This window comes from Hemicordylus capensis, chromosome 1, assembly GCF_027244095.1.
Source record: "Hemicordylus capensis ecotype Gifberg chromosome 1, rHemCap1.1.pri, whole genome shotgun sequence".
NCBI classification, from domain to species: Eukaryota; Metazoa; Chordata; class Lepidosauria; order Squamata; family Cordylidae; genus Hemicordylus; species Hemicordylus capensis.
The window spans coordinates 266,790,412-266,811,739 of NC_069657.1; the positions used below are offsets into that span (position 1 = coordinate 266,790,412).

General features: G+C 42.6%; 1 protein-coding gene across 3 annotated transcripts; it reads left to right on the plus strand.

Annotated features, from left to right (window-relative positions):
- The first annotated feature begins 1,693 nt into the window (after window positions 1-1,693).
- On the plus strand, window positions 1,694-20,159 carry PAIP2 (poly(A) binding protein interacting protein 2). 3 transcript variants are annotated; one of them, XM_053284962.1, is made up of 5 exons: window positions 1,694-1,880; window positions 7,497-7,594; window positions 12,922-13,081; window positions 14,627-14,806; window positions 19,077-20,159. In XM_053284962.1, the coding sequence occupies exons 3-5, from the start codon at window positions 12,944-12,946 to the stop codon at window positions 19,131-19,133; spliced, it is 375 nt and encodes a 124-aa protein (XP_053140937.1). In that variant the 5' UTR covers window positions 1,694-1,880; window positions 7,497-7,594; window positions 12,922-12,943; the 3' UTR covers window positions 19,134-20,159. The 3 variants fall into 3 exon arrangements, with proteins under 3 accessions (XP_053140937.1, XP_053140936.1, XP_053140935.1); XM_053284961.1 differs by lacking the exon at window positions 7,497-7,594 and having other exon boundaries at window positions 1,701-1,880; XM_053284960.1 differs by lacking the exons at window positions 1,694-1,880; window positions 7,497-7,594 and adding an exon at window positions 7,710-7,805.
- The last annotated feature ends 1,169 nt before the right edge of the window (window positions 20,160-21,328 follow it).

Consider the following 21,328-nt stretch of genomic DNA (forward strand, 5'->3'; position numbering starts at 1 on the left):
ATGCATGTAACTATATACAGGGAGGGAAATTTCAACAGGCAAGCGAAAAAAGCAGTGAAACAGCTAGTGACATTTCTACATACAGCTTAAATATATACACGATAAGCACTTTAACTATACACAGCAGCAGTAATTGGGTCCAACACAGTTTCCCTAGCTTTGCTAGCTAATTTAACATTTGTTATCAGACAGAGACTACAAATGAAGGACTGGCAGATTTGTTGTAGCACAGACTTTTGACTGGAGGAATGCTGGTCTTGTGGTAAAGGTAAAGTGTGCCGTTGAGTCAATGTCGACTCCTGTGCCCTGTGGTTGTCTTTGGTAGAATACAGGAGGAGTTTACCACTGCCATATCCCACGCAGGTGTGGCAGCATGCATAAAAGCAGGTTCTGTCCTGGTCTGCATTTTATTGGGAGACAGCATGTGTGAGCACTGTGAAATATTCCCCTCAGGGCATGGGGCCACTCTGGGAAGAGCATCTGAGGTTTCAGATTCCTTCCCTGATATCTCCAGGATAGGATTGAGAGAGACACCTGTCTGCAACCTTGGAGAAACCACTGCCAGTCTGGATAGACAATACTGAGCTAGATGGACCAATAAGCAGCTTCATATGTTCCACTTGATCAGATGCATGAAGTATATCCTTTTGGTCCCACTGTTATATTTCATAGGAACATAGGCAACTGCCATATATTGAGTCAGACCATTGGTCTATCTAGCTCAGTATTGTCTTCACAGATTGTCAGTGGCTTCTCCAAGGTTGCAGGCAGGAATCTCTCTCAGCCCTATCTTGGAGAAGCCAGGGAGGGAACTTGAAACCTTCTGCTTTTCCCAGAGCGGCTTCATCCCCTGAGGGGAAGATCTTGCAGTGCTCACACATCAAGTCTCCCATTCATATGCAACCAGGGCAGACCCTGCTATGGGGACCCTGCTATGGGGACAAGTCATGCTTGCTACCACAAAACCAGCTCTCCTCCTTCTTTATAGTCCTGTTAGTTATATATAATTCTACCAACTCAGGATATACTTCATGCTTCTTCTACTACTACTTATGTACTTTGAAAAGTTTTCAAAGCGGTTTACATAGAAAAATAAGTAAAGATGGTTCCTTGTCCCCAAATTGCTCACAGTCTAAAAAGAAACATAAAGTAGACACCAACAGCAGCCACAGGAGGGATGCTGTCCTGGGGTTGGATAGGGCCAGTTGCTCTCCCCCTGCTACATATAAGAGGATCACCTCTTTAACAGGTCCCGCTTTGCTCAATTAGCAGGGGTTAGCATCTGAAAACAAGTTAAAGAAAACTTACACCACAATAAATCTGTTAACAGTTTAAGACTTTCCTTAATACTGGAAAAGATGCCTCTGGTCACAATTAAATCCTAAATAACGAGAATCAAACTTCCTAAGAAATTCTGTTTTAGTAATTTAATTATAGAGAAATTCAACTTCAACTTCTGGTTTTGGAAGTTGAAAAATAGTGGCCATAGAACTAGGAAAAGACCAGAGTTGCAACATACAAATTTGAACGTGCCATTGAACACTAGCATACAAGCGGCCCTTCGCTATTATTCTCTATGGGCGCTATTGTCGCGCTAGCCCTTCACACTCTATGGCAAGCGTCCTCCGTAGTTTTTTCATTGGAAAATAAGCCCAGAAAAGAGATTCCGTTTGAGAGCGGAAGTGTCTGTAAATACTTCCGTTGGGACTGAAGAAACAAACATACATACACGCGACGGAAGTGATTTAACATCCGGCTGGGGTGGTTGTTGTGTTTCCGAAGGAAGGGGGTGGCAGAAGAGAAGGAAGGAACCCGAATAGAGAGGAGTAAGAACCGAGGGACAGCTCGGAGCCTCCGTATCCGTCCCGTTTCTGCACGAGGTGCGCCGCAGTGGATAGACGCGGGGAGGGGAGGGGCGGGGCAGAGCACTTTGAGGCGCCATCGTTGCTTCTTCTCTCCATCCCCTCTGGGTGACGAGGGGCAAATGACAAGCCGTTCTTAGGTCGTGGAAGCGGGTGATTGACTCCGTGGTTGAGCGAACCCACGGGTGCCCGCTTATCGCTTGAGGCTCAAGTTTTTGCCTGGCTCTTTTTCATCCGGGTACCCGGAGGAGCCTACCTGTCCATTAGGGGCGTGGTGCATGATGGGATAGCGCCACTTCTTCCTTCCACCCAGTAGCTCCCCCGCCCCGGCGCGCGCTCCCCCTGGGCGGGGCCTATCGCAAGTTCTAGGTAATGAACAAAGAGGGCGTGTGGGCGTGGCTTCGCGGCGGGGGCGGGGCTGGGGAGGGAAAGGGTCCCTTTGAGCTTTGGAGCTGCTGCCTGTCAGACCTGGGCCTCTCTCTAAGCTGGCGCCCCCACTCCCACCATGCACCCTGCTTCAGCCTGCAACGGCGGTTGGGAGCGGGCGCCGTTGCTTTGGCTCTGGTTGCCGAAGGAGTGGTTGCAGCTCCTTCCCTCGAGGAAAGGCTGAAGCACGAGGGGCTCCTTAAATGAATAGAGTGGTTAAGAGCCTGGGGAGGAGTGAGATGATAAGAGCCGCCTGGTTTGGCGAAAGAGAGGTCTTTCTGTTACCCTGGAGCAGGGCTCCATGACTTCGGCCCTGCAGCTGCTCTTGGACTACAACTCTCATCATCCTCAGTGGCCAGTGGTCTGGGGTTATGGGAGTTGTAATCCATCTGCAGGCAGGCCAAAGTTGGAGCAGCCCTGCACTGGAGTCTGGCAGCACTCAGTGAAATTCAGGGGCAGTAGCTTCAGGTCAGAGTGCGAGGTGGGGAAAGTCCTTCTTTACAGAACACTTGTGGAACACTTTGAGGCAAGAGGTGGTGATGACTGATGTCTTAAGTGTGTGTTCAAAGCATTGGATCCATGGAGGAGAAGTCTATCACATGGTTATATGGAACTTGCATGTGTAGGGCAGCTTAGCTCTGACTACCGGCTGCTGGAGGCAAACTGCAGGCAAAGGCTCTTGCCTTTCTGGCTTGCTCAGGAGCTTGCTGGAAGCATCTGGTTGGGTCGATATAACCCATTCAAAGTGCACTGGTATGATAAGATAGTGTCCAGTTTGCTCCTGGAGAAGACCAAGTCAGAACACATCACAACAGTCTGCAATATACTTTCTGTTTTAAGCAGCGGTTCAAGGCTTTTCCTCTCTGTTCTTTGTCTTGCTGGTGCTGTCCCTAATTTTTGTCTGCCACTGTTGGAAAAATATGGTTGGACCAGATGAGTTTGACTGATCCAACTGGGTTTTTTATGGGTCTGAAATAGCATTCTGGATCTGAGACAAAAATAGGAGCCAAGTGATAACCTTTTATATGTCTTAGATTCTTCTCCTATTCTTGTGCTTAATTTAGGCCCAAAGAGGATAAATGGACTGTATGCATAGTTATTTCTTTGAGAGAAAATAGTAGCAGGCTAATTGAATAAACATGAAAGACACCCACGTTGCAGTTAATGAGTCAAGCATGAGAACTGGTGGCCCTAGTTGCAGATCTACATTCACAGAAGAATCAAGAGACTCCTGCAACTGCTTCAGTGGGCCCAGGATGCTCACTGCAGTGGGGCTGAGGTGCAGATCTGGATACACTCCTGTATTGACTAAGCAGGCAGGTTTCTGCTGTGCTCAGATCCCACTTGCTGGTTGGAGTAAAAGTCACCTTGGAGACTTTTGAAAGCATGTTTTTCATATTTTTCCAGCTGAGAGTCATAATATTGTAAATACATATAAAGAACCCTAGATTCTAAAAATGTGTTTCATCCACATATCAATTTATAATATGATTATTAATAATGAGCATTTTTGTAGTGCTTTCCCCAAGTACTTCTCATACATGTAATAATACTTCATATGTATAGGGTACTTCAGACATTCGAAGCATTTCACATAGGTTTTCAGAAGTCCTTGCAGCAGCCCTCTGTAAAGTAGGCCAGTATTATCCCTGTATTGCATATGATAACCTGAGACTGAGAGATCCCTGTGGCCATCTGGTGAGAGATTGGCTACATTATTTAAATTGAGGCCTTTCTCACTCACAAACCAGACTCTTGGCAAACTTATAACAATTCTCGTAGAGCTCAGTGGTTAAGTAATGATATCTAGGCAGATTTTAGCTTTGTAGCTAAAGTTAGCCTCTTAGGATTTTAGTGATTTGACATGTATTACTGCCCAAACAATGGCTGATTCACACATTACCCTCCTATGAAAGCCACCATACATTTTACTCCCCTTCTGCCTTTGGAATGTAGTAGATGCAGGTGTTGTGTATACGTGTGCAGTTTTAAAATCCTATTGACGATGACAACAAATATGTATATACTGCTTTTCTTCAAAAGTTCTCAAAGTGGTATATTATAGATATACATAAATAAAATGGCTCCCTGTCCCCAAAGGGCTCACAATCTAAAAAAGAAACATAGGATAGACACCAGCAACAGCCACTGGAGGGATGTTGTGCTGGGGATGGATAGGGCCAGTTATTCTCCCCCTGCTAAATAAAGAAAATCACCACTTTTAAAAGGTGCACCCTTGCAGCTGCAGAAGTATGTATGGTTGCTGACAGCAAATTCCTTTGCACAGGTTATTTGGTTTCTCTAATTCTTTATTCCAGGTAACTCTAAATGTGCCTAAATTAATAATTCTGGATAGACTTTAATGCAGAAGTTTGAGGCAGCACTCTAGCAGTTAAGACATTCTGTAGTGTGAATAATTCTACTCAGTTTAATTCAGTAAAGGGGAGGGACATCTCTTGCTTCCTCATGTCTGCTAGGCCGTGTGTTACATAGGATGTTTATTCTTTCCAGACAAATAGTTTCTCTGCTGTGTGAAATTAGCTGTTTTTCCTGAGCAGAAATCTCAGATCTGTACTGTGTGTTTAAAACTTACAAGCACTCCCTAGTGCTGGGGACTTCTGCTCAGCCTTTTGGCCTTTGAGGTCCACCAGGTTCAGTCTTGTACTACATGGTGTTTAACATCTTTGTAAAACCGCTGAGGGAGGTTGTCTAGAGATTTGGGCTGCAGTGTCACCAATATGCAGATGACATCCAGCTATGTTTCGCCTTATCAGTTCTGAGGGAGTTAGTGGTGCTGAACTGGGAGTTGGAAACAGTGATAGGCTGGATGTAGGCAAACAAACTGAGGCCTGATGCAGAGGATTAAAATATTGGAGGTCACTAGAAGAGCTGGTCAGGGAGTAGAGGTCCTACCTGTTCTAGATAGGTTTACAATTCCGATGAAGAAGCAGGTGCAGTCTAGGTGCTCTCCTGGAATCAGCATTGCCTCTGGAAGTGACTGCCACTTGCCTAAGGAGTGCCTTTGCACAACTTTGGCTTGTGCACCAGCTGCGATCCTTCCTTGGAAAATCTGGCTATCGTTATTACCCATGCCTTGGTCGTGTCACATTTGGATTGCTGCATGCAATGCACCATATATGGGACTGCCTTTGAAAAGTTTTTGGAAACTTCACCTAGTGCAAAATGCAGCTGTTAATACCTGGGGCTGTATGAGTGGATCATAGTTGTAGGGAACTACACTGGCTGCCAGTTTATTTTATGGTTCAGTAAAAGCTGCTGGTTTTGACTCTTAAAGCCCCAAATGACTTGGGTCCTAGATGTCCAAAGAACCTCCTACTCCCAAGCGAGTGTACCTGCCTTACAAGATCTGGGGTGGGTCTCTACTGTGTGTGCTCGGGATGGTCATGGAACCAGTTCGGAGGCCCTTTATGGGCCTCTGAACCGGTTTGAACAGTGGGCGGTTCCACAGGTTCAGTGGTTGGGGAGTGCAGCTTTAAGGGTGGGGGAGGGTGCACTCCCCCCCTTCCACGTTCCATTGGGGTGGCATCCGTGTTTCCTCTAACAGGAATTCCCAGATGTCCACTACAACTCCCAGCATCTCCAACTGCAGTGGACTTTGGCTGGGGATTTTGGGAGTTGTCGTCAAGATAATCTAGGAATCCCGATTAGAGGAAACATCGGATGGCAGCATACCTCCCTGCTGCCTCCTTTGCTACATTTTCCAGAAGTAGTGGATGTGCCTGTGTGCAACATGTGCGAGCGCGCAGGTGCATCTGCTACTTCCGGAAAACGTACGAAGCGGGTGGCAGGGAGGTATGCTGCTGCCCCAATGGATGTTTAAAAAACTGAGCGCCGGCAGGGGAAACCCAGCCGGGGTGGTGGTTAAGTGCATCCTCCCCCACCCTTAAAGCTTAAAGCAACCCAACATACACACCCTTAAAAGCAACCCAACATACACACCCTTAAAAGCAACCCAACATACACACCCTTAAAGCAACCCAACATACACACACACCCCTGCTGTCGAATCGACCCCTGCCAGTTCCATGCACATCCCTGGTGTATGCTGGGACCAGCTAAGGCCCAGCTGCCGTGCATGTGGAGCAGAACTTTCTGAGTAGTCCCCCCCCCCGACTGTGGACCGCCCACCCTGTGGAGATGTGTACTTCATGGCGTTGTGTAGGTTGGTGAAGGCCACTCTCTCTGTCTAAGACTTTGAGTCATGAGAGGATATGTGTTGTCCGTTGGGGGTGGGGGCGGCATGTTTGCCCTACTCCTGAGCTTCAGTTTTTAGCCTGTATTTTATTGTGTTTACTGGGCAGGATCCAGACTAAACTAGTCGTGACGAAGCACATTGAAAGAAATGAGACAAATTAGTTGTGACTAACTTTAGTCTGGTTCTTGCCTCCTCTTTGTAGTTTCGTAATGTATATGTTTCGGTTGTTGGAAGCCATTTTGGGGTCTGTGCAAGGGCGGCCCGAGGTATTGCCGTTCCTGCAGTGAGGTGCCAAATGCTGCCATGCCCCTGGTGGGGCCCAGCCGCCTTCAGAACTCACCCTTGCAAGTTTTGAAAACCGTGTGAAGAGAAGGAGAGAAGATTGCCAGCAGCCTCCTTTTCTCTGCTCCTGCTTCTTGCCAGCTTTGCAAGCAATGTGAGGAGAGCTGCTCCTTGCAAGGGGCAGGTTGGTCCCAAAGAGCTGCTCCCACCGCGGTGGCAGGGGGCATCTTGCCACCCTGCTGCCACCCCCACCCCACCCATAATCTGCCACCACCTTGCCTCATGAAAGGGCTGCCCTGGGTTTGTGTGATAAAAGGCACCCGTTGGTTGGTTGGTTGGTTGAATAAAACCACTTATTAAAAGTAACACAGGTAATGAGCTCATACTTGCTAGCTGTGCAGGTTAGGCGAAAGAAACGGAACTATAATACTTCCTGTTCTGCTAGGTACTGTCTTTAAATGGCTGGTGTTTGATTGAGGTAGAAATTACTGGATTTGATTTTGTCTGACTCAGTAAAGTCTTGCTCTTGCTTACTGAGAGAAGAACAAGCATCCAGAAAGGCTGCAGTCCTGTGTACACACTCTGAAATCCTTGGAGCAAAAGCAGGATAAAAGGAACATCCTCCTTTGTATCTGCTCAAGAGATACATAAATACTTCCCAGTCCAAGAACCAGCTTGTGCTCTTCAGCCTATTGCATATGCTGTTACAGGTGGATGGAGGACCTGTTCTCTTAGAGCTAAGTTAACCAAACATATGATGATGCAACATGCAACCTACATAGAAAGCGCATCTGAAGAAGTTCTCTGGGTACGTACAGATATCTGCTTACATTTTACATCACCTCTCTCAAGTGAGGTTTGTGAGGTCACAATCTCATTTGACATCAGGATCCCATGAATTACTGTATGGCAGGATCCAGTAGGAAGAGACATAGAGCTGCCAGAGGGAAGTCTGTACTTAAAACACAGCTCCCTTTGGTTGTTGCAAATGGAGAGAGGAACATGATGAAATTTCTAAGGTGACTAGCCGTCTAGATTGCCAAACTGAATAACAGACTAGGCTCTTTAAAATCTAAGTAGGCCACATCATTTGCTGTCTGACCATAATGGTGTTAGATGTTTTGTTCAAGTCCTGGAATATCTTCCAAGAACTGTTTTTGAATTAAGTTTATTTTCTGAACCTTTTGACACCCTTCTTTGTATGTGTTTGTGGAAAGATTGGGCTGCCACACTAGCACAAAGCATTTGTTTTTGTTTACATAATGAGCATTATGTAATGACAATTATGATAAATATAAATTTTACACTGCAAATTAAAATATGTATTATTATTATTTTAGAAAATGGTCACTGAGAAACTTTATCAGAACTCTGTTTCTCAATTGTTGTCAGATCCTTTACAGATACCTTATACAAGAGGGTTTTGTTAAGATCTACAGTCTAGACCAGGGGTAGGCAACCTTGGCTCTCCAGCTGAAATACAACTCCCATCACCCCCAGCTTCAGTTTATTCTGGCTAGGGATAATGGGAGTTGTAGTTCAGCAACAGCTGGAGTGCCAAGGTTGCCTACACCGGTCTAGACAATCAATGCTTAACTAGTCATCTGGTGGCAATTTGGGGTTAGACCTCCTCTGCAGCCACTCCTGAGCTTTGGAACACACTCCCTGCAGAAATACAAAGTTTAACATCTTTAGCAGTCTTAAAATCATCGTTTTAAGCTAGGTGTTTGGTGGTTCTTCATTTGTTTAACTGTTTTTAATTGTTCTTATTGTATGAACTGGAAACCATCTTGAGATATTTTGATTAGGCAGTATAGAAATGTAAATAACACACTGTATATTGCAGGACTAGCTTTAAATCCTGGCCTTCATTTTCAAAAGAGAAATCAACTTGAATATTTCCAGTATTGTTTGCAATATATACCAATTTGCACACACTCTGATGTAGGGCTTAAGTAACAATGTGTTGGTTTTTAAAATACTTTTATATGCAAAGTTCATCATTAACATGCATTTTTCTTACAGCAAGATAATACATGAGCATTTCTGCCACCAACTTGAAAATAGCTTTCCATATTCTCACTGGTGTGGTGATTTAAAATATTTTGGGTTTCTTTTTATTTGTTTAGTTTGGGTAATAATGTATTAAATATGAATATGATGCCCTTAAAAATCTAGGTATCGGCCACACCCCACCATATCCCCATACTGCCTGGCCAGTCAAAAGTCTTGCAACCCTTCTGCAAGATATTCAGTCTCAGACTTTGATAAACCTCTAGGATGAAGGAAGTTCAGCAACTGTAGGGCAGCTGCCTACCTTTTACTGTTCAATGGTACACAGATGGTTCAGTCAAGAAGGTGCTCTCTGTTTATGTTAAAGGTCCTGATGGAACAAAGGAGAAAAGGCATTCTCTGAGGTATGTAGGGCCCACACTGTTAAATACTTTATAGGTCAGAATCCCAGGACCTTGCTTTTGTGTGCAGGGAAGTAATGGAAAGCATTTCATAATATTAATTAGTAATATAGTGGATACAGTAGTGAGTTGTATCTGTAACAAGCACAACTAGTGAAGTGCGATAGGTTCCTCAGATTCATTGTGAGTACAACAATTTTTTAATTAAGGAGAATGTGGATGAAGCAGTTCTGAATCAGCTTCATCTCAACCTGAATTATATTGGGGAGAAAATGTAGGTGCTTCTTCAGACAGTGAAAATGAGACAGAAGTTGTCTTCAATTAAACTCCTTGGTGGGGCAGGCAGGGCACGTGCTCTGGGCACCACTTGAAGGGGGTATGTGCAACTTTTTAAAATTAAATTTTTTTAAAAATGGCCACCGAAAACAAAATGGCCATTGTACATGCTCAAATGGCCTCTGTGAGGCCCTAGGCCATGCCAGGCCTCGCAGAGGCCATTTGAGCATATGCAATGGCCATTTTGTTTTCAGCTGCCATTTTAAAAAAAATGTTTATTTTTTTAAAATGGCCACTGCACATACTCAAATGGTCCCTGCGAGGCCCTAGAGGTCAGTGGGGGAGGGGGAACCTTTGCAGGAACCCCCCCTCGCCTTTAGAAAGCCCCCCAAAGGGGCTACAGGTAGAAGAATTTTTTTTAATTTAATATGTCACTGTACACATATTCACATTGGCACTATGTACAGAGAATCAGGGCTTGTGAATACTGAGCTGAAGCTTATGAGCTAGGATTGTGTTCATTTGCTCTTACTTTGCTTCTTGTGATAAGTGAGTTAAATGTGATGTCTTAATAATATGGCTGTTGATGGTGAGTTTGTCTTTGGATCAGTGTGAAATCCTTAGTATTAAGGCCCACTGGGAGTTTCTTGCTCTCTTTCTCTCATTTTAACTCTTTCTGAAATACTAGAATATATTCCAAGCAGTGACACAGTTTACTCTGCATATCCTTTAATTATTTTCAGAGTATCTGAGAAAATTCAAATTCTCCATTTATTTTTAAAACTTATGTAATAGTGATGCTACAATGCATAGTAGGGAATTAGACAGGCACTTCTGTTTAGTTTCCAAGTACACCTCCACATAGTATTTGGGTATTTCATGAGCCCCAGCATACTGAAATTTGTAGTTTTCCAGCATTTTTTGGTCTAGCTACGTCCACTGCTAAATAGTTTTTGAAATATTAAAAGATTAACGAGCTTGACTTGTATTTTTGAGCTGATATAATGGTAAAGTTATCTGAAAGATGGGTGTCAGATGTTTGGACAGGGGGTGCAATTTCAGTGCTTACCCTAGGCGCTATTTTCCCTAGATACGCCTCTGTGCACAGCTCTTTGAGCATGTTAAAGCTAGAATGTTAACAGTTTTCAGGGTCTTAATTTTTTGAGTGTGTTATTTAACAATGGAAGGGAAGTATGGTATTGAGTTGTCATGTTTTTAAAATACTTGCAAGTATTTAAGTAAACATAGCTTACAAGTAATTCTTTGTTTTAAATATAACATTTAGTGCACATTATATGTGTTTTACTGATTCTTTTCCTTAACAAATATTTCTTTTAAACTCCTTTTGGCTATTGGAAAAATGTTTGAGATTTATGCAGCCTGTAAAATTACTATGGCATATGTGTTCAGTTTTGTTGACTAAATCTGGTAAATGTTTAATCAGTTCCTAATCAGTTTAGGCCCGGGTATTGAAAAAAGTTCAAATTTTAAAGTTTGTGGAAAATGCAAATAGAATGTAATATACTTTGTGAAACCTATCCTAATTGGGGAATTAGCCACTACGTCTTGCACCAGATGAAATTTCTGGATATGTTAATTAAGGTTAGGCTTATCTGACCCCAAAATTACAAAAGCAAGGATGATAGCCACTAGGTCCCCATTGGATGGGAAGTGTTGCAATCATTTCAGGATGATTGCAGGATGCAGCTGGTGAAAAGTACACTAGGTCATTACTGCAATCTGGATAGAGAAGCACACCAAGACTACAAAGCTTGAGACCAAGGGAGTCCAAACACTTCTTATTAATGTTACCCTTATCCCCCTGCAAAGTAACACAATGGACTAGTCCTTTTTACCTTGGTCTTTGGGTTCAGCTTGAGTCAACTCACCTGCATCCAAAAGAGAAGTATTTTGATGTCGGACTGCTGATGGTATCCAGCTCTAACTCCACAGAGTCTCACTGACTGGCTTCATGTATACACTGAAGATGAGAGAAAGGCGGCAAGATGGAACCTTGTGGAAATCTCCAGAGAAGCTCCTTGATGGGGGAAATAAGCAATTGCCCATCCCTGTTCTCCTGCCAGAAATATAGAGCCACTCTAGAGCAGTCTTACAAATGTCCCTCAGTTAACTTGTCAGGGCCTCACGCTCAACAATACTGAAGTAGTAGTAGTAATAATAATCTTTATTTGTTAGCCGCTCCATAACAAATTGTTCTCTGGCAGGATTAAAACATGCAACAAACCCACATAACACATTAAATCATAAGACAAAAGTTGGGGGGGGGGGTGCGTGCTGTTTCCCTTGTTGATCTTGAGGAAAGACTGTTGACCAGAATTGCAAGCCACATCCAATTCTGTGCCGTGACTATCAAAACAGACTGGTAAACATCCTGAAAATTGATCTAGTTGCACCTGGAGCTAAATGGCAGCTGTCTATTCCACAGTCTCCCCTAGAAAGGGATGCTTGGGAATGGGCTGGTAGCTGGCAGGCAAGCCTTTACCCAGAATGGACTTTTAAAAATGTTAGCATGGGTGAACCACAGGCTTGGGAGATGCTTCCATCTGTGAATGAGGTGCTAATAACCCTGACCTATGAAGGGTCCAGTTTTTCCTAGCTGGCTCTCACCAGCCAAGGAGACATGGGTCCAGTTTGTGAATGTTTGCCCTTATGCCCCTTAATTTGGCAGGTGAGACCAACTGAGCAGACACAAATAAATAGAACAGTGCTGAGCTGCTGATGTTTCCTTCTAACCCTGTATTTGAAACGGCAGCTCCTATCTTTCACTTGATAACTCAGGCGGAAGCAGTATTGGCCTCTCTTTTGTCTAATCCTAAAGGGAAGTGGTCTTCTGCTTGCTTGCTTGCTTGCTTTTTTTAATGTCTTATCAACCGTACCTTTCAACTGTTGTGTGCCAAATTCCTGTTTGAGGTCTCCTGCTTGATTCCTACCCTTTTACTTGCCCTGTGTGTACTGGAAGTGTACTTCTAGGGTGGCTGGTGCTTGGAGAAGAGGAAGGAAAGCAAGCTTCTGAGAAGTAATTTCCAGTTTGCCTTTTCCAGCAGTGAAGAGTGGATTCTTCTGAGTCCCTGTGCTGATACGTAGATGTAGTTTGAAAAAGTGCTATATCATAAAGCTGTAGTCCTAAGCATGTACTTGAAAGGAAGCTTCATTCACCCCCAGCACAGTACTTCCAGTGACTGTTGCTGGTGTGTGTCTTATGTTTCTTTTTAGAATGTGAGCCCTTTGGGGACAGGGAGCCATCTTATTTGTTTTATTTCTCTTTGTAAACCACCCTGACCCATTTTTGGAAGGGCGGTATCGAAATTGAATTAATAATAATAATAATAATAATAATAATAATTTAAATCAAGTGGGAGTTGCTCCTGGTTAAGCATGATAAGGCTTAGGTTGCAAGTTTTAACGTGTGGCTTTTTCTTTTCAGGCTTAAGCTCAAAGGCGCAACCATGAAAGATCCAAGTCGCAGGAGTACTAGTCCAAGCATTATCAATGAAGATGTGATCATGAATGGTCACTCTCATGAAGATGATAATCCATTTGCTGAGTACATGTGGATGGAAAATGAGGAGGAATTCAACAGGCAGGTGGGTTTATAAGGAAGGGATGCTGCCTTTTGCGGGAGGGGGTAACCTAGCTCTCCCCAAGATTTACCGGCATTGCCGAAGCAAAAAGCCACACACATTCTCTCCTCTATGCTGTCTTGCTGTTGCATCCCCTGATAGTCTGCCTCTCATGTCCAAACACTGTTTGGTACGTTAGTTGCAGCTCTGTCACCCTTTTGAATGGAAGAATTCTTATTTGGAGCAGACTGCTACATAAATACACAACTTGTATATTTGTTGAGGCTAAAACGTTTCCCAGAGTAGACAGTACTTTTTTTTTTTTTTAATACTATGAGCCACCTCAAGCCCTTCCCTAATCCTGCAGTGTTTTTGAGACTGTTCTGTGAAATATGGTTCTGAAGGCAAGGGTGCATATGAGACTATTCTCACCAGGGTAGTGCTTCACAGTAGAGCAGGCTTTGACAAATTTTCTTCCTGTCTGGGAGCCTGTCTGTCTCTTGTAGACTGATGTGGGATGGGAATGAAGGGAAATATATACTAACTACACATTAAGGTTGCTTATGAGAAGGGTTTCATTATTAACCTCTTCCTAGAACCAGCTGGATAGCCAAAACAAAAAAACCTCCATCTATTTTTACATTTGAAAGTACTTTGAAGTATGTTAAGACTGTAGTAGTTGCAGAGTTGATAAAAATAGATGATTTAATTTTTTAAAATCAGATTTTTCATTTAAATTGATTTTTTTAAATAGTTCATAAAGAACCTAGTCAAAGATATCATGAATATTAATAATAATAATATTGTATGAACATGTTAACAGCAATATATGGGGATGAGAGTGACAGACCTGATCAGTCCTATTCTGCAGATGATGTACATGCAGCGCGCACACAGACACACACGCAGTCAAGCCCTTGTTCCCTCCCCCCCCCCCCAGTCCAAAGACAAAGAAGGTCAATGAATGAATAGAGGATTTGGGGGGATGAAGTAGATCTGACCGAGGAGGTGTCTGAATATAAAGGGGAGGGGAATAGAAAGTGAAACTGAAAGTGCACAGAACATATTCATTCAGTCCTAAGGAAACATTTTCCAAGTGTATCTTCCATTTTAGAAGGGAAACACCTATCATGGCAGCAGGTCGTAAAAGATACCCGATTTGGGAATATTTTAATGAAGTTCCTGTACCTGTGGGTAAGAGAAGCATGTGTACAAAATTCAAACAGTGCAACAACGAAATGCAAGGCCTGGTTGCCCGAATGAAAGCACATTATGAGAAGTATGTATCTATTATAGTGTGTACCTATTTTCTAAAAATGAAACCTACATCTATCTTTATATATTAAGGTTATATGGGACAAGAATATAATTTTATAGAAAATTATTAAATAGAATCTTCCTGACTAGTAATTTAAACTGTGATTTAAATCATTAAAATTGAGTTCTCCTGTGAAGCAATTTAAATCAATTTGATTTAAATTAAATCAACTCCAAGTAGTTGCAGCATTTTCTATGCCTGACCTTTGGGAAGGAACCTATGTAACTGTTCCCTCCAATCTCCAACTGCAGATTGAAGAGGAGTTGTGGGAAGAAGAATTTATAGAACGTTGCTTTCAAGAAATGCTGGAAGAGGAAGAAGAACATGAATGGTTTATTCCAGCCAGAGATCTCCCACAAACGATGGATCAAATTCAGGACCAATTGAATGATCTTGTTATCAGTGACAGTTCGCCACTGGAAGATCTGGTGGTACGTATATGATTTTTCAAAGTTAAACTTACTTTAACTTCAGAGTTTGTCTGTCCCTTGCCAGGCCTTTCAAAGAAGTGATAAAGAACAAACCAAAAGTGTAGTCTAGCTCGGGGATTCTCAACGTTGGATCCCCAGATGTTATTGGACTTCAACTCCCATAATCCCCAGACCCAGTGGCCTTTGATTGGGGATTGTGGGAGCTGAAGTCCAATAACATCTGGGGACCCAATGTTGAGAATCCCTGGACTTACTTAGTTCTTGGCAGCAATAAAGTGGCCACATTTCCATAATGTGGCTCCTTTTTTGTCTTTCTCTGCTCTCCACTCTAGTATAGTCCAGCCTGCAAGGATCCCTCCTATCCAGTGTATATGTCTCTGTCCTGGAAAGAGACATATGCATGCACTGCTTATTGGATAAGGTAGCACTTTCTTAAAATGTTATGTTCTTCAGCATTTGGACCTAGTTGGACAGATTAGTATAGTGTAGGGATGCATTTGATTTGAAACACTGCCCTAAAATGACACAATTTCTGTACTGTAGCGAATGCAGCAAGAACTGCAGGTACCTGGATGTGTAGCTGTATATTTGTATAACCTGACTTTTAGTTACTTTGCAAATCCAACCTTCTAAGACATTGCAGCATACATTTCGCTAGAGATGGATCTCTGTGTTGGAATAACAGAGATGTATGGTTGAATCTTTTCCATTAATTCCCACCCACCCACCACCTCATACTTTGTTTTTCAGTGGAAATTTTCCTATTTCTAAGAACTAATTGTTTTTAAAAATTCATTAGTAACAATGAATGAGTGCCAATGCAATATTAGGGAAGCTTGGAAATTTAGGAACATAGGAAGCTGCCTTTTACAGAGTTAGACCATTGGTTCATCTAGGTCAGTATTGTCTACACTAGGCCTGCTCAACTTCCGCCCCCCAGCTGCTGTTGGACTACAACTCCCATAATCCCTAGACCCAGTGGTCAATAGCCAGGGATTATGGGAGATGTAGGCCAACATCTGCAGGAGAGCCAGAGTTGAGCAGGCCTGGTCTACATAGACTGGTAGCAGCTTTGCAGGCAGGTCACAGGTAGTAGTGCCTCAGTCCTATCTGAAGATTCCGGCAAACATGGAACTTTCTGCTTGCAGATGCTTTTCCCAGAGCAGCCTCATCCCCTAAGGTGAATGAATATCTTACAGTGCTTAAATGTAGACTCCCCGATCAAATTTCAACATAACACTTCAGCCACATTAAGTGTCTTGCTGTGATTCTCTCCTCTGCCACAAATCAGTTATTTCAATTCAACTACTTGGCTACTTGTAAAATCAATATGGTGAGAATATTCTCCCCAATATAGGTCAGATAAAATGTCACATCAGACTGCAATCTATTTAGGGCATTAGGGAAAGTAAAGTGTGCAGTAAAAAAAGAAAAAAGTAAAGTGCACAGTAAAACTCTGAAAAGAAATTTTATGCAAATAAGTTTTTTTAAAAATGCATGGGAACGTTTTCCACAAAACTTACTATTTTTTTCTGGAAATCCACAACTCTGAATAACAAAGCACAATCCTACATAGCTGTTCTCACAAGTTATGAATATAATGGCAGCTTATTATTAAAAAGATTAGATCCAGAGAATACTCTAGGAGCATAATGCATAAAATGTAAGGTTGTATGTACCATTGGACTTCAGCTGGTGCATCAGAACTCACCTAGTGCCTGGCATTTGGTGAGTCCCTCCAATGGCACCACCACCATCATCTTTCTTATTATTTACATGGATTTGTTTTTAAAAGTCAGAAAGGCAGAATGTGACCGAGTGCAAAAGGCAGGCTTTCTATACCTCCAGTTTTAATTAATAATAAAATAAGATTATAGAATTGAAGTACATGTGGCACTCATTATTCTCAGGGGTTCCGTCCTTGCCTATAGGTGTGAATATGGAAACCTCAAAAAACAAAATCTTGAGTCAATGGGAATTGAGGGGCTAGGTTCCTAACCAAAAAAATGGGTGGAGGGGAAGCAAGGCGGCAGAAATAAGAGAAGGAAAGAACAGTACCTTATTCTCCAAGTCTCCAGCAATGCCCTCCACCCAAAGTGGTCAAATATTCACCCCCACACACAAAAATGAGGTACTTTTTAACTGAATGCCTGGTTATGCCGATAATGCTTTATGCTTTATACCTGATCCAAAAGCACGGAAACTTGCAGCCTGATCCTTATGATTACTTGGAAGTAAGTGTGCCAGTTTGCAGCCGTAAAGAGGCAATTACGGATGAAAATTTAGGCATCTGCTAAATATCCTCTTCTAACATATGTTTCATATTCATACTTTTCCAAGAAGGCAACTTATCCCAAAGTTACACTTCTTATTAAATTAGGATTGCCTGCCCCCCATAGATTTTGTAAGTCCTCAAAATTCTCCCCTCATAAGTTCATTGGTAATGTGCCCCCAATCTTACCAGTTGACTAAATGTTGCAGCCCTAATTAAAAGTTTATGAATTTGGTTCTACCTGCACTGATAAGAGATTAGGAATGATGTTTAGTTTAACTATAATTTCAACGTCGTATGTTAGGAGACTGCTTGTGCACTTTACTGAAAATACTTCACATTTTAGAATCTTATAAATTCTAGTTCTGGGCATTGCTACAAGGAGCTATGGACTACTCCCCCCCCCACACACACACACACACACCACCACCCCTTTGGAGCTTCCATGATGCTTTGAACTAGCCTCCTTCTGGGCACACATGATCGTGCCCACCCTGACTTAAAGCAGAATCACCTGCTGTATCCGTGAATTGCTGTCTGGGTGCATGCCTGCTTCCAGTCGGGAGGCATACCTAGGGCAGAGCTCAGATGTGCAGCAAGGGACCTCCTCTGAGGCCAGGGGATTCTGCTGTGTCTCTGTGCTGGATGTGAGTGAGCGCTCTGTCTTGCCCAGTACAGATGCACAGTGCAATGACCTGCCCTCAGAGGAGGCTGTCTGGAAGGAGGCATGCCCACACCGCTTCACAAAAGCTTATTTGAGATGGCGTACTAGTGGTTCTCTCAACCAACACATGGTTGAGAATTACTGTAAAAGTACAGACTCTGCTGCCGAATTTCTGTCGAAAATGCTCTATAGCTGCCGTTCACAACAAACATTAAAACAAGAAAATCTGTTTAAGTCTTTGAAAGAAAACCTCTTGCAGAAATTTGTGTGAATGTTAAGTACTTTGAATATTTTCTTCATGTGAATACTGACTTCATTTTAAAATCGTAGTGACACCATGTCAGAGTGATGTTTCAAGTGCAAAAATGAAGAACGATGTACTTCAGGCTCTCTTAGTGCGTTGCATAACATGAGCATTTAAAAGAAACAACAAAATACATTGGGCAGCATCCCAAGCAGTGCTAGTGGGAGAGAATTCACACAAGCCACGGTCTCAGGCCCCTCCTCCTCACTGCAGCCCTCGAGACTGCTGAAAACTGCTCCTGAGGTTTAAGAGAACCTTGGCAATGGGTGGGGATGTGTGGCAGGTGTCTGGAGGTGGGAAGTGCCATTGCCAGCTTTCTGGTCTCTCCCCTCCCCCCCAGGTGGCACTACCTGCGGCACATCCCCTGTTCTCCCAAGGGTCCCTTGACCTTTAGGAATGACTTTCTAGTGTCCACAGGGCTGCAGCGAAGAGCCGGGGGCCCAAGAAGACTGTGTGAATTCTCTTCCACTGTCATCACTGAATGCTACCCACCAGTGCTGGTGCATTTACAGTTGCTGAAGGATTTGCTGCCAAGGATAGCACCAGAGATGGTAGTGAGAATTCCTAATTGTTTAAAATGGAATGGTATGTCTAGTTATGTAGCCCCTGTATGTAAGCTAGATTTCCCTGCTGTTGCTGTAGCAGGGCTGTAGATCACAAGCTTTTAGACAGAACAGGCTTGTATCAAATAGGCTGAGTCTTAAGAAGAACTGGGACTAACTAAATATTCTTCTAGAAGTCCAGAGACCCAAGGTCTTACAACATCTTTTTGACTGTTTTTGTCATGGAGCATCCAATAATGTCCTTGTAAAATCCTGTGCATGGTGGGATTTCACGTTGGCTTGTGTAGGTAATGTTTTAGCTAAATATTTGATAAATCTGACTGTCCTCTTTATAGAGTGCTCCTTCATGACTACAGCAGTCTGCTTTGGTGCAGTGTTTTGCTGTAAAGAACTCCTGCTCAACTTTGTGCAAATAGGTGGACATGCTTTTTGCTTCATAAACTTGTAATCTTTTTTCTTTCCTCCAGGTCAAGAGTAATCTGAATCCAAATGCAAAGGAGTTTGTTCCTGGGGTGAAGTACTAAATATATGAGTAGACTGGGCCCTCTTTTGGTGGATGTAGCACAATTTCCACACTGTGAAGCCAGTATTAGAAGATTTAATTGTTAAAACGCTCTCTCCTTGTCACTGTGTTACACTTACGCATTGCCAAAGTTTTGTTAGTCTTGCATGCTTAATAAAAGTGCTGAGACTGTTATTAAGTCAACTGCTGTCAGAGGTTAATGAAATGAAAAACACAATTGGATTCAGGTTTCTTTTTATGAAGGGAGACAGTGAGGTAGGAAGCACCAGTCAAGTTGAGAAAAGTACCAAGTTTCTGAGAAACTCTTGCAATTCTATTTTTAGAAGGATTCAGACTTTGACAAAGAGTGGTCTGTTTTAACTACAATGTAAGAGTTGGTGTTAATATGCACCTGATAATGCCTTAATGTGAAAATAAAAGCAAGGTTATCCGATTATGCAGATTAACTGAATTTCAGTACTGCTACTAACTTTTCCCATTATCAAGCAAAACTTTACTTCATGCTCTTCTTTTTGAGAAAAGTGTGAATAATGTATTATACCTGAACTGCTTTGACAGACCTGTATAGAGTCCTTTATCTTGGCTACGGATCTGGTGGAGGGGGAAAAAAGACTGGCAGATGAGATTGTATTTAGAGCAAGTTATCATGTTGGAATGTCTGTTCCACTTCTGAACTTATATTTAAGGTGATGTAAGGTTGTGCATCACAATTTCTTCCAGGAATCCAGAAACATGGCACTGCCTATGTAAAATTCTACAACCTTAAAAGTTGGGTTTACCTGTCAAACTTTAGCATTAGTGATTTGAGTGGTGCTTTTCCCTTGCTTTGTTTAATCATCACTACACAATAGTCTGCAGCACAACTTTTTTTTAATACAACTAGAACAGTTTTGGCTTCTTAAACTTCATATTTGGGTAGCTTAAGCTGCCATACGTGTTCAGTGTGAATAGTGTTTAAGTTGAAAATATTGTAAAAAATTATATTTTTTCAAAAATATTTAAAAAAATAAATAATAGTAGAAATGACTGTTTGCTCTCCTGAGTATTCCTCTTGTTCAGAACTTGTCGCATGCCTTTGTGGGGAGATGGTAATACTCGACTTAAAGATGGACTTGAATACTGAAGCAAATTAGGGGAGAAGTGGGCTTGAGTGAGCCTATTTCTCACTCAGTTGGATTTCAGGCATAATCAGGGCTCAGGAAATCTAGTCCCTGACAAATGGAAAATGATGCCTGACAAGTGAAGAAAAAGTAATGTACCAGCATAACTCAAGGAACCATCTGATGAGTAAAATATCTTGTCTGGTGAACTGAGCCAGCATTTCTTGACCCCTGGGCATAATCCTGATTGTCACTCAATACCCACAGCTTCAAGCCATTTGGGGTGAAATTCGCTTCTTTACTTAGTTACTGACACTGGCTGAAGTTCTACACCCAGATATATGGAAATCTAATCATTGGTACATGCCTATATAACAAAGTGCAAGGTAGCAAAAATCTTCCTTGTAGAAGATTAGTTGCACTGATTATCTCTTGAGTCACCCTGCACTCCGATTAATAGACTTATAGAGGAACATATGTAAGTTGTATTGATCAGCAGCCTCACTAGGTTTTAAAATAAAGGCTATTTAAAGATGACATCATTTAAGGCTGGGGGGGGGGTGGATAAAGCGAAATAGCTCACATCAAATCCTTGCCCCCATCTCAGGAACTGCAGGTAGTAATAGCACAGGCTGTCATATAACTCTTACAGTGAGGGAAATAAGTATTTGATCACCTGCTGATTTTGTCCGTTTGCCCTCTGACACAGAAATGACCAGGCTATAATTGGAATGGTAGGTTTATTGTAGTTGTGAGAGACAGAATAACAACAAACAAACCCTCAAAAGCCCAGTGCCCAAAAGTCAGCGATGGATTTGCATTGTAGTGAGAAAAATAAGTATTCGATCCCTTCACAAAAGATGACTTAGTACTTGGTGGCAAAACCCTTGTTGGCAATCACAGAGGTCAGACGTTTCTTGTAGTTGGCCACCAGGTTTGCACACAACCCAGGAGGGATGTTGTCCCACTCCTCTTTGCAGATCCTCTCCAAGTCAGAAAGGTTTCGAGGCTGATGTTTGGCAACCCGAACCTTCAGCTCCCTCCACAGATTTTCTGTGGGATTAAGGTCTGGAGACTGGCTGGGCCACTCCAGGAC

Excerpts from the sequence above, each read along its gene's own strand:
- PAIP2 (XM_053284960.1), top strand. Across the intron at positions 13,082-14,626 it reads AGGAGGAATTCAACAGGCAG|ATTGAAGAGGAGTTGTGGGA; the intron begins GTGGGTTTATAA and ends CTCCAACTGCAG. Across the intron at positions 14,807-19,076 it reads CGCCACTGGAAGATCTGGTG|GTCAAGAGTAATCTGAATCC; the intron begins GTACGTATATGA and ends TCTTTCCTCCAG.